Genomic DNA, 13,891 nt, shown 5'->3' on the forward strand with positions numbered 1-13,891 from the left:
AGGAGAGCCCCTGTTGATGCAAACACACAGGTTTCATTAACACAAGTTTGAGTTTGATATGTATGATAATGTATTCCTCTTGTTGATTGAGGCGAGGAACATGGGCTTCATATTGCAAAGTCATACTCCACCACAGAGTGTTTAGAGTATTTAATTAATGTGATTGTCAGAATCTAGACATTATAATTAAGTTTGTCATGTTCACCTTTTAATTGACCAGTTACAATTGATCCCAATGCTTTTCATAAGCTATTCATGAATCAACTATTCATGATTCAAAAAGGTAAAAAAAAAAACTAAGAAACTTGTCCATGTGTGCTCAACATGTTTCATACGTTTTGTCTCCAAAGGTTTGGTAATTACACTGCTTCCGTATTTCCCCTTCATGTTCTGTTAATGTTACTGTGACTCAAACTAAATTAGTATTAAACATTAAAGGGCACATATTCTGTAAAATAAATTGTCTGGGCTTTTACTATCCTTTATACTTGAAGGGGTCAGTAGGGAGCCTCAAAGTATGAAAACAGTCACTCCGCTGACTCTATTCTTAGAAATATGTTATTGAAACGTCTTGTTCCGTACTTCCTCCCCATATGATGTCACTCTGGATTGCACTCGTCTCACAGCCCCACCCAGCTGGTATCAGTCCAGCCTCTGTACCCACCAGCCCCCGTCCCTGTCAACTCCACCACCACCCCTCCACACTGAACACAGCACCAAGCGGACTTGTTGCTGAGCTGGCAGCTTGTTAGCTACCACAGGCTAACCACAACACTGCAGAAACACTGCAAACATGGAGGGATGCAAGGAAGAGAATGTGCACATTCCTCCTAAGAACGTTACTGTTCGAGACCAGCGGTTACACTTCATTTCTTCTGACGTACCCTGTACTGGTTACTCGGGACTGAAACTCTGTTGTGAAACTCCATATTGTAACTCGGGACGTTACTCATACATTGACCGACTGTCCAACTAAAACTTGAACAAACATGAGGACGATGTTAAATTACCTCGGAGCAGTGAAATTCTTATGACATGGCAGGCAAACATCTACGCAGTAGGCAACTTTACAAAATGACAAAAAATAACACAACATATAACATAACATTGTAACATAACATAACACAGTCAAGTGAATATTAAATTAAGTAATATGAATATATGTATATCATATAACAAATTAAAGTCAAATAAACTCAAATGAAGCAACACTTTTCAGGGTGAAGAAGTGGGGAATATTAAATAAGATAAGTATATGTGAAGTAAGTGTATTTGTATGATTCAGGAGCAGAATGTACATGGTGACTATTCAGAGGATAGAAAAAAAACAACATGCTATCTAACATAACATATCACATCATAACATATAATGTAGTCAAATGAAGCAGTAGTTTACAGGGTGAATGGAATATTAAATTAAATAATATGAATATATGTATTAATATAACATAGTCAAGTCAAAGTCAAATGAAGTAGCAGTTTACAGGGTGAAGGAGTGGGTAATATTAAATTAAATTAAATAATATGAATATAGGTATTAAACAGGCAGAAAAAAGTCCAAATGAAGCAGCAGTTTACAGGGTGAAGAAGTGGGGGAATTTAATCAACGTCACTGGATGGATGACACACCAGAAGATATTTCCTCATAGAGTGTTTTGAGGAGTGGAGAGCTCTACTGACTGTGAAGGCCGTGGCTTGTGATACATTCTGGTTTCTCTTCTCGTAAAATGATTGAGTGAGCCCTTGTTACATGTGGACAGAGGCATTGTCATCCTGTTTAACATGGTTATAGCTTATATCATCGGCTAGATTAAATCTGTAAACAACCATGCCATCTTTGCTGGTTTTCACATTTGCAGTGTTCCTCCTGACTTCACAACGGCTGAATAATACACAGCAGACACCAGGGGTCATATATACACAGTGTGGATTGAATTTCCTGAGAATTCCCCCTCACAGTTAAGACTTGGGAAAGATAGAGGTTACCTCCAAAGCATCTCAGCCCTGAAGAAAGCTCCGCAGGTGAACAACTGTTGGAAGGAGTAGGACTTTTAAGAGGCTTAAGTGATTCTTAATCAATCAATCAATCAATCACATTTTATTTGTATAGTCCATATTCACAAATCACAATTTGTCTCATAGGGCTTTAACATGGTGAGACATCATCTGTCCTTAACCCTCAGCAAGAGTAAGGAAAAACTATTAAAAACCCTTTTAACAGGGTAAAAATAGGTGGAAACCTCAGAGAGAGACACATGTGAGGGATCCCTCTCCCAGGACAGACAAAAGTGCAATAGATGCCACGTGTAGGAAAACATCATCCAGATTAAAGTTTTTAGCAGCATTGATGAGGGTAAACAGCCAATCATATTTGCTGTAGTTTACCGTACTCTGGGGGCTTATACCGAATTTTTTTTCGATACTAGACTCAATTGGTTTCAGTCAGTGTTTACAACAACTCATTGTTGTAACCACACACTTGACCTTGTATTATCGTATGGTGTAGGAATTGAACATTTAACAGTACTTCCGCGCAATCCAGTTCTATCAGACCATAATTTAATAACCTTTTTTCAATAAGTATATATATGCCGCTAACAAAAAATTAATTTTCTAGATGTCTACCTGATAGTGCTGTATCTAAATTTAAGGAAATAATTCCAATTACATTTAAATCCATATTATCAGTAGATATAAAGAACAAATTCTTTAAAACCCTGAGCTCCATTGAGATCTACCACCTCGTCGATAGCTCTGCAGACTCATTATGAATAACATTAGACTCAATAGCGCCTCTAAAAAAGAAAATGTCAAACATAGTAAATTAGCTCCGTGGTATAATTCCCAGACAAATGAGTTAAAACAATTATCAAGAATACTAGAAAGGAAGTGGCGCTCCAGCAACCATGTTGAAAACCTCATAGACGAAAGAATAGTGTTAAAGAATATAAACAGGCTCTCCTCAAAGCAAGAGCTGCCTACTATTCAAAACTAATAGAAGAGAATAAAAACAACCCCAGGTTTCTCTTCAGCACTGTAGCCAGGCTGACAGAGAGTCACACCTCCATCGAACCCAGTATTCCTCGATCCCTAAATAGCAATATATATATATATATTTTAATTATTATATATTATAAGGTTAACTTCAATATCTTGATCTATTATCAGCAGTCCGCAAGATCATCACGGATCACGGAGTGCTCTTGTGGGTTGATAGGGTACTGACAGCTCTTTAAGGTAAAATGGCGCCATATTACACCGGGTTCACACCGGACGCGGAAGCGTAGCGTTGCGCCGCGGCTGCCTCGCGCCGTGCAGCGATCGTTTCGGCGTGGAGTCTATTTTTTCCACTTGATGCGAGCGTATTGCGACAGGAAACACACTGAAAAATGATTTTAAACGATATTGACGACATATTTAATGTCAGATTAATGATCAAATATGCATCCCATACTTTGTATTCATCTTCTGTTGTCCAGGAGTTTTAATTTTACCACTTTTACCGACCACATTATTAAATGTCCCCCTCTGCCCATCCACTACAGCTACACAAGCAGTCATAAAGATAAAAAGAGAGAGAGAGGGGGGGGCTACGTATTCTCCACATAGGTTTGAGTGGAGAATATGTAATTTACCCTCGACACCCGACATTTAACGGAGCAAACAGCGAAGTTCTTCAACATGGATGACATTAAATTAATAATTGAAGTGGAGAAGTGCAGTGAATTGTATGATCCTCGGAACATGTTGTATAAAGACAACACCAAGGAGGACACATGTTGGGACGCTGTTGCAGTTACTTTTAGAGCAACAAGTAAGTATATGCTTGAAAAAAAATATGAAATGCCGTTTTTACTGCAGGCTGATAACAGCGGCGCTTCGGCGTCGCTACCGCGCCCGGTGTGAACCGCCAAGCGCCGGCGATCTAGGGATTAGCGCTTACGCCTCGCTTCGCTTCCGCGTCCGGTGTGAACCCTGCGTTATTCAGGGCCTTGAAGGTGAGCAGGATAATTTTAAATTCTATTCTAGATTTATCCGGAAGCCATTGTAGTGATGCTAATACTGGAGAAATGTGCTCTCTTTTCTTGGTTCTCGTCAGGACACGTGCTGCGACATTTTTGGACAAGCTGTAGAGTCTTTAACGACTTACTGCTTGAGCCTGATAGTAATGAATTGCAATAGTCCAGTCTCGATGTAACAAATGCGTGGACTAGTTTTTTTGCACCTTTTTACAAAAGGACATGTCTAATTTTATAAATATTAGGCAAATGGAAAAAGGCGGTCCTAGAAATTTGTTTTAGGTGTGAATTAAAGGACAAATCAGGATCAAAGATAACTCCCAAGTTCCTGACAGGTAGTAGAACATCTGTTTTATCTGAGGTTAATAAGAGAAATTTGATGGTCATCCAGGTTTTTATGTCCTTGAGACATGCTCAAAGTTTAGTTAATTGATTACTTTGTTCAGGTTTAATGACAAGTATAACTGGGTTTCATCCGCATAGCAGAGGAGATAATGTTTTTTAAGTTATTGTGATAACTTGTGCCAGTGAAATGGCAGTCACCTGTCTGAGAAACCCTGTTTGTGTGTATGTCCTCACTCACAGTAACACATCGCTCCCAATTGTTGTCACATGCACTCCTCAGTGGTGTAGCACAACCAGAGAAAATTAGGCTCAATACGATTGTCCCCATGTCGGCCCTTGGCCTGTGCTATAAACACCAGGAGGTGAATTCTCCTCTAAGACTACTTTTACACACGTCAACTAAATGAGCTAATGCTAAACATTGTTCCTTTTACCAACTGGGTTATCTGGTTCTTTTACTCACTTCCATTGATGTTTGCTTGCCTGCTGGTTTTAGGTAAATTTACAAGGCAACCAACAGAGCGACTTATATATCAGAGAAACTGATGTAAGCTGTTTTTCCTCCATTAATTTCAAACTTTTGAATCAAATAAAATAACAATCAGCATGTCAATAGGCTGCTTATTGTTCATGTTGGCCTTTGCATTTGTAGGTTTACAGCATATTAAGAAGGAATTATTTTATGGAATAAAGTATTGACTATTATTCCAACTTTTTAACTATTGACTCCAGTTCTTAATAGAGTCTTAATTTTATGATTAGACCTGTCAACTTCACTGCCCATTCTATCATTCTATCCTCATTATCAACACGATCGTTATGTTGAATTGTCTCTGTTCCTTCCTCATGTTTGTTGATACAGCCCCAGATGTGCAGGTTAAAACACACATCCTCACATACAAAATTATTTTCTTTTTAATAATTTAAAGATTTACCTGAAGAGAATTAAAAAAGTTACTTTATCCTGCTTACTACACTTACCATATTGGGATATATCAGCAGATGGTGATTCTTATCTGATATAGATGCGCAACAATAGACTCACATTTTCCTGGCATTTATTTGGCATAACATTTTTTGATACAATATTGGCATTTAAATGGCCAAATTGCATTGTTGCATGACCATTGAAAACACATTTTTGTTTTCCTTGCCTAAATGAAATAGCCTGTAAAAGCACTTTATCCTTATATCATACTTTAATAAAACATCTTTGTTGAGTGTGTTAGTTCCTGAGCTTTCTAAAGGCTGAGAGATTTGCTTTGACTCTGAGTAGACTTGAGACACATTACATTAACACCGTTCACAAGTGGACTGATTTGCAGGACAGCCAATCTAATAAAAGGACATTATTAAATTAAAGACTTAATAGGCATTCCTGTAACACCAACCTTGACTGTAATCACATGTTCCACTCACTACACTGTCCCACAACCCAGTGTGTTACAAAGGGTTGCCACAGTCTTGTAGAATTGAATGGCACTTTAAGCAGAGGGAGGAAGGTTTATAGAGATATACATATATGATAAGTAACAGGCCCTCTTCTTCATTAACCATTCATCATTCCCACTTGTTTCAATTAATTCACAAAAGGCTGCGTATATCCTCACAACATTTAAGTCTAAGAGGGAAAAAAGAATAGTAGCACTGACTATCAAAAGGAGCATTGATGTCACATGGTGAAATGAGAGTCAGTGATTTTGAATGGAAAAAAGACCACAGCTGGTAGTGGCAAGTGTTTGGCTCAAGGGATGCGAGAATCACTCAGCGATAACACTGATCCATAAAACATAACCTGTATTAAAGTTGCAGCCTCTTCAGCACAGGCCATTTCAAGGGAAACAAGTGGAGTAGATGTGAAGTGCATGGTTAGTGAACACAATCCAGTCACACTGAATGAGGTCCAATCAGTCCAGAACATTGAGCATCAAGTGACCTCTGCTTCGGTTCAACACTTACACTGTGTGTGTGTGTGTGTGTGTGTGTGTGTGTGTGTGTGTGTGTGTGTGTGAGACTGTGTTTGAAAAACTTAGTGGAAAGCTACCTGACCAGTGTCACTCTTACCAGCACAACCAGATGCAAGCACACACACACGCAAACACACACACGCACACAAACACACACACACACACACACACACACACACACACACACCGGACACACAAACACACACACACATTCACATTCGGCACATATCCAATTTTCATTTCATTTTCCTTTTGATTGCTTTATCAAACAGCTCAACCTAGAGAGGAATAGTTTCCTTTTAGCCCATCACCCTTTAGCCCACTTTTTCAGGAATTGGTGCAGAAAAAAACAGCTTGATCTCTATTAAACCTGCCTACTGTAGTGTAAGGCATTCCTTAACTTAACCTGCACTTTCCACATCATCGTTGTGCTGTTTGTCAGTGTGTGCGTATGCACATGTATTTATTGGTCTGTGTAATCTACATTAGCCAGATGTTATGGATCAATGAGGGATTTGTCATAGAGTCACATGTTGGATGAATGTCAGTCCCTTGATTTTCATTCATTGCTTCATTTGTACTCATACAGACAAAGAATTAAGTCTGGGTAAACTATTACTTTTAGTTAATCACTAAAACCCATTTACTTTTGATTAAGGATGGGATTAACCCCCCATCATGTGTATATGTTGGTTTAAGACAGAATTGTAGATGTATACACTGGACAGTGACAAGCTATGGCCAAGTATGCCAGTAAAACGCTCATGCTACAGCTGGATTGGACTCAGTTTAATTAAACCATCAAAAATAAGCAGGTATACAAATATGATTAAGATAAATGATTTGTATACTGCTTTCAACAATGCTCAAAGACATTTTGAAAGAGCAAATAACGTAAGTTATGACCATAACTATGGATCTATGAGACCGACCGATGACCGTCACCACGGTCTTAACACGAATGATGTCCTCATCTCCCTAGCCTCGAGACCAAATATCAACAATGTCACGTGAGTGACCTTAAGGGGGCTGGGCTCACCGCCTATAAAGCTCCCCGGTGAGCGCGGCCGCCTCCTCCTTGTCTGAACGCCTCAGCCCGTTCTGAGTGACAAAAGAGGGTGACGGTCATCGGTCGGTCTCATAGATCCATAGTTATGGTCATAACTTACGATCTATTTCGACCTCCCTCAGACCGTCACCACGGTCTTAACACGGATGACTAGTATCATCAGGGTCACGAAGAACAGAGGACTCTGCTGCCTCACATCCTCGCCCAGCAGCTGAGAGCAGCACTGCGGAAGCCAATGGTGTGGGGGAAGCCACGTTGACCCTGTAGAATCTAGAGAATGTGCAGGGAGCACTCCATGTTGCTGTTGCACATATTTCTGAAAGAGGGACCCCCTTTAAAGCAGCCCAGGAAGTGACCATACTCCTGGTGGAATGAGCTACCAAGGAATCTGGGACTGGTATGTTCTGTCCAGAATAGGCCTCAGCGATAGTATTAACGATCCAATGGGAGAAACACTGTTTAGACACAGGGTGGCCGACTTTTTTACCCCCAAAACAGACAAATAACTGAGAGTATGAGCCCCTCAGAGACTTTGTGCGTGCAATATAAGCCTTCAGTGCCCTCACTGGGCACAACATAGGCAGGCCGGCTTCCTCCTGTAGTAGAGACGGATCAGGTTGAAAAGTGCTGATCTCGATCACCTGATTTACCGTCTGATGGTTTATGACCTTAGGCAAAAACGAGGGGTTTGGCCAGAGGGATACACCTGATTCACCTGCCCTCCATCTTAGACAATCGTCACTTGTAGACAGAGCATGCAATTCACTCACCCTTTTGGCAGAGCATATAGCCAGGAGGAAAGCTGTTTTGTAAGATAGAGACTTAAGGCTGGATTGCCCTATGGGTTCAAAGGGAGACTGCATCAGGGACCGTAATACCAAGGGGAGTTGCCACGATGGAGCCATGGGGGCCCTGCTTGGTCGCAGGCGGTGTGTTCCTTTAATGAACTGAGACACTAGAGGATGTCTACCAACTGTAACATCTCCCACTGTCTCATGGAAGAAAGAGATTGCGGCAGTGTATACCTTAACGGTGCTAGGCGCCCTGTTAGAGTCCAAAAGTGACTGAAGGAGACGGAGAATCAGCTCAATAGGACAAGTGGCTGGATTTTCCTGTCTGTTGCGACACCATGTAGAAAACACACTCCATTTATGGCCATAGTTAGCCCGAGTGGAGGGAGCCCGGGCATTGTTTATGGTCCTCAGGACAGCCTCATCTAACCTTTGAGAGAGGTACTGAGAAGGGGCCAAGCCCAAAGCTGCAGGATGTCTGCTCTGGGGTGCCATATCTGACCTTCTGCTTGTGAGAGGAGGTCTGCCCTGACTGGCAGGGCCCATAGTTGACCGTGAACCAGGCGAAGGAGCGTTGGGAACCAATGCTTCCCTGGCCACCTGGGGGCTATTAACAGCACCTCGTAGTGGCCCGAGGCAACACGGTTGAGTACCTGGGGAATCAGAGGGAATGGAGGAAAAGCGTACAACGACCCTTCCGGCCAATCTTGAGATAGTGCATCTAGGCCTAGGGGACCTCCCTGGCTTTTCAGAGAGAATCACGTCCTGCAGTGGGATGTCTCTGCTGATGCGAATAGATCAGCCTGAGCCGTGCCAAACCAACTCCATGGGAGGGATACAACCTCTGGATGAAGCCTCCATTCTCCTGGGAGAGGACCAGTCCTGGACAGGAGGTTTGCTGCTCGATTTACAATCCCTGGGATAAAGACTGCTTTGGGTGAAGCCAGATGCTGAAAGGCCAAAAACAGGAGTTTCTGTGCCACCTGGAGGCAACGCAGGGGCCTTGTGCCTCAAAGAGAAACAAAACAAAGAGCAGAGCTTAACACATGCAGTGTAACCCTCTGCCTCGCTATTAGAGAAGGGGAAAACCACAAACAATCCTCAGGGACACAAGGAGCCGGCACAAAAGTGTCGGATTGATAAACGTGGAGTCCCAAAATATATCACTTACCTGTCGGTCTCGGATGAGGCGAGTAAAGAAAAGAGGAGGCGGCCGCGCTCACCGGCGAGCTTTATGGGCGGTGAGCCCAGCCCCCTTAAGGTCACTCACGTGACATTGTTGATATTTGGTCTCGAGGATAGGGAGATGAGGACATCATTCGTGTTAAGACCGTGGTGACGGTCTGAGGGAGGTCAAAGTAGATCTCGCAATATAACAGCAATCAATCACACCTTTAAAAGCAATCAGATGTGAGACAGTGTAACGTGGCACAGAGCTGAAGATCCGTTCTTCGTGTTGCTTCTGTCTTCCAGCTGTTGCTTATCCCTCGTCTCCTACAGCACATTGTAGGCCACATTTTGACCCTGAGTCATTATTTAAAAGTTATATTTACTTGAGGATGATGTTGACATTTAAGTTTTAAGTTGAGGTTTAGGTTTGGGTCTGGGTTGAGGTTTAGACATTTATCTGTGATAAGATGGATTTCTGATCAGACTGTGGAATAAGCTCCAGTAATGTATTAAATCCACAGTGTGGTTTAAACCTCTTTGTGGGTGGGAAGCTGCTGAGGGATTTTTGTTAAAAGAGTTTAAAAGACTAAATTATGCATAATGGTGAGTACAGATGCTTGTGCAAACTCTATTGTGGGGCCTCTTTTCTCTGGTCACCTAAAATAAAATAAAACAGATTTTATCCAAGTAGACATGTTGTGTTTCATCCTCGTCTCTGTCTTTCTCCATGCAGCTCCAGTCATTCCTGCAGGTCAGCGTGTCCCAGGTGCGGGCGGATGAGTGTCCCTCTTCGGATTGTGCCGGGACCGGGGGCTGCACAAGCGTTTTGAATGTTCGAGACACACCCACGGTGGTGGATTGTGGGACTATGAGTCTTGTATCTGTGACAGTGGAATCCACCGCTGCGTGCTCCTGCACAGGTAGAGAGCAATCCCATCAGCCATGCGCCGCATATCCCAGAAACCCCTGCTTCAATGGTGGAGTGTGTGTGGACACACAGCACGGTTACAGGTGAGTTGAAAATGAAAAGTGTATCTAAAACAGAGCCTTAGGGTAAGTGCCTGGTAGCTTATCAAGGTCGAAACAACAAATTATATGTTGTTTCATCCATGATTTCTGCAGTAACATTTTAGATATCATCATGAATGGTTTATGTTTGCTTGCCCTGAGGTCGCAACGGCCTGTAAGATGGAAACAGTCAGATTTATTTTCTCAGGGTAAAACTCCTCCTTTAACTTGAAATGAATACAACAGTTATAAATAGTTATCTATATCATCATGATGGACAGGGGCGGCTCTGCATGCGGCTCTTCAGCCCCTCTGCAGTGGCTCCCTGTACAGTATTTTGCATGAACAATTCTATTTTTTTTCAATGATGAACTGAACAAATTAGTTTTCATGAGTTGAACTTCACTCACGTCAATTTTTTAAATCAGCATCCTATCAGGCCATCATGTGAAATACCAGGAGCGAGAGAAAATGTGTTTACACCAGTCAACTAACACAAACACACACACACATCATGAAAAATGACTCGTCGACATTTTGTGCTCAGTACAACAACACGTGATGTGACTCACAGTCAGGACTCAGTGTTAAAGGGACCGGAGTGACTCTTTCACCTCGTAACTCTTTCACCTTAATCATCCAAATAAAAAAATCAAGGGTTAGGGTTCAGTTTCATTTTTGGAACCTTGAACTTAGTTCAGAATCGTATGAATTCAACTATGAAGTTGAACTAGTTCATTTTCATCTGCATGAACTGAACTTTGAACTTGTTCATTTTAAGTGCGAACTGGCTCTACACTAAGATAAAAATGTATAAGCTGTCCTATTTAATATGTTTTGCGGCTCCAGGCGAATTTTATTTGGTGGAAAAGGGGGTAAAATGGCTCGTTTGATAGTAAAGGTTGCCGACCCCTTATTGAGTTGAGCCCTGACTGTAGCAGTATTTTGTAGAAGTTGGTGAAAAGTACAAAGATGAAAGCGATGATGCAATGTTGTGAAACAGTTTACATACATAACTGTGTTTCCTCTATGCATGTCATTAGTGAAATTACATTATTGGTTTAATTTGACTAAAAAGTGATCCTGAAACTTGAAATCATCACATGCAGTTTTTAATTCTTCACTGTCCCCCTCACTGGCAAAATGATTATGGTATTTATATTTGATAAATCCAAATATGTAATTTTGAAAGAGGCCAGCAGTTAGAATCCAGTGAGCTGGGACAATGGGAATGATGGGCACGACAAAAGAAATCGAAAAGTGCAAAAGGGTACATTTGAACAAGGTTGTACGGTAGTATGTGTGTGTACACCTGTGTATTACTGTGTGTGTATGATTCTGAGGCACTGAAGTTGAAGCAGTGCAGGTAAGTCATCTGACACTGCAGGACATTTGTATTTGTATTTGCGACAGGAGAGTACCTCTGTTTCTTACAGTTGTGTCTTTTCATGGCCATCCCATTGTTCTTTATTGTTGTCAGGCTATGGAGGCCAAATTTGGAGATCATCATTTTATCTTGTCCTGCTTGTGTTTGGATAGTACAGGTCTGAGCCACTGAAACCAACAAAGCTGTACAGAAACTATGCCAGAACCGTAGAAACTAAATGTGACTGTACTCCAATGGACCTAGTGTACCAAGCCCTGAAACTGTGACTGACGTGGAAGTAAGGTTGTAGGCTGTTTACTTGTTTATCTTCGTCCCATTGCTTTTTTACAATGCTATTCCAGTTCTGCCTGTGGAAGAGCAATGTTTCTCCACGGCTCAACACAAGCGGATGCAGGGGATTGAACAGCCGAAGTTGGGGAGCACAGTGCAGTGGTACAATACAAAATGCTAAACATACAGTGTTAGCCTCCACACTAAGATGCATAGTGTGTAATTTATCACAGTTTATATACCGCAGTGTTGATTGTCATTTCAGTTGACATATTTGTTCTGGACTCACACAATGGACATAAGCACGGTCCCCAACGATTAAAGACATTACATATTTTCCATTTAAAAAGCTTTAAAGTCAATCTTTATCAAATGTTATGGTGAATTAGGAATAGTGTCAGGAAATTAGAAGTATGTTTGAACGGTGGTTATATGTGTGTGTGTGTGTGTGTGTGTGTGTGTAAGTCTCTGCACCTGATAGTTCATCTTGCAGCTTGTGAGAAGTATCAGGCGGAGAGAGCGGACGTAACAGAGAAATGTAAAGCTGCTCATGCTGTCATTGAAATAGAAAGCTCACAGTGAGGCATGTCCTTGGGTTAGAATGCTCTCTGTTGATGCATCAAGATCACTAAACATCTCGTGGTGCTAGTTTTATGCCAACTTTTTTTCTTTCTGCCAGACGTAGAGAATTCCCATTCCGGCAGCCGAGCTGGTCTATGACCTGGCCTCCAGACTCAAGTAGCTGCAGACTGTGGTTGTTGTGTCGGAAAGAAGCATGACACCACAAATCAGGCTTGTTTAGCTGATGTTCTTAATAAGCCGACTGCAAAGAAGCTCGAAGGCGTTGTCAAATAAATGTCAAGAAGTAAACAAAAAGCACTTAAAACATATAACATTTTAGGATGTAATTTGGGCTTTCAGTAATGTCTAGCCATGGTGAATGAGGACTGGTGCGATATTTTGTTTGAAGGAAAGCAGGAGAGCAAGTGGAAGAGGATAGACCAGGTTGAAGGAAAGGAACGGAGTCTACAAAACCTCAAAGTGTATACTTCTGAGACTGTGCCGTGGTGTTTGTGTGTAACAGTGGGAGTGAGTTCATGCTGTGTTTGGTTAAGAGGCAAACTCTTTCTCAATTGATGGTGATTCACTTCACAACACTTGAAACAATCAGAAAAAAATGGACCTGCCCTATGGCACTGACAGAAACTTTTATTTAACGCTGTGGCGGCAAATGATCTAATAAGCCTGTAAACACTGAGCTCTTAATCTCAACTCCCAGTTCTTTTCACACCCATTTCACTCATTAACAATGGTGAAGGGTGTTTCTCTCCGAGGCACTGCACATGTAGATGAGATTGAATTCAAATGATGTCGCAATTAGTATTTTTATTCACGCTAAAGGGAATTTGTGAACCTTGTTACAGCTAAACACACATCTTCATGCTGTTGGGGCATTGCAAATATGAATAGGGATCTGTTTGCAGTATTGGCAGTGGCAACTACAGAATGAGGAAAGGAGTGCAGTATCAGCAGGCGTGTTTGAGACGGTTAAATTAAACCACTATGTTTATTCACAGTTTTTTTCAGCTCTGCGTCTTCCACCATCATCTGATCAATTCTTAAATGTTTCTTTTTAAAGGTTTTATGTATAAATACATAAAACGAAATAAAACGAATGAAAGTAATTTTCATTCTCATTCTCATCAGCTTAAGTTTGTACTTTGTATTTCGCACTCATTATCCAATGCCAGTATGTTGAATTGCAAAGCCTCAAATGGTAAACATGATAAACATTGAAGCCGCTCGACATCAGCACGTCAGCATTGTCAGTGGAAGAACGTTGGCAGACATTAGCGTTTAGCTCA

General features: G+C 41.4%; 1 protein-coding gene across 1 annotated transcript in view; it reads left to right on the forward strand.

Annotated features, from left to right (window-relative positions):
• The window catches only part of si:ch211-186j3.6 (neural-cadherin), a 280,670-nt gene that overhangs the window by 178,884 nt on the left and 87,895 nt on the right, over positions 1-13,891 (forward strand). The window contains exon 26 of the mRNA XM_062390233.1: positions 10,095-10,372. Within this exon, the coding sequence (XP_062246217.1) occupies positions 10,095-10,372 (278 nt within the window). The remainder of the gene's footprint in view (positions 1-10,094; positions 10,373-13,891) is intronic.

The sequence above is a fragment of the Platichthys flesus genome, chromosome 1 (assembly GCF_949316205.1).
Source record: "Platichthys flesus chromosome 1, fPlaFle2.1, whole genome shotgun sequence".
Taxonomy (NCBI): Eukaryota; Metazoa; Chordata; class Actinopteri; order Pleuronectiformes; family Pleuronectidae; genus Platichthys; species Platichthys flesus.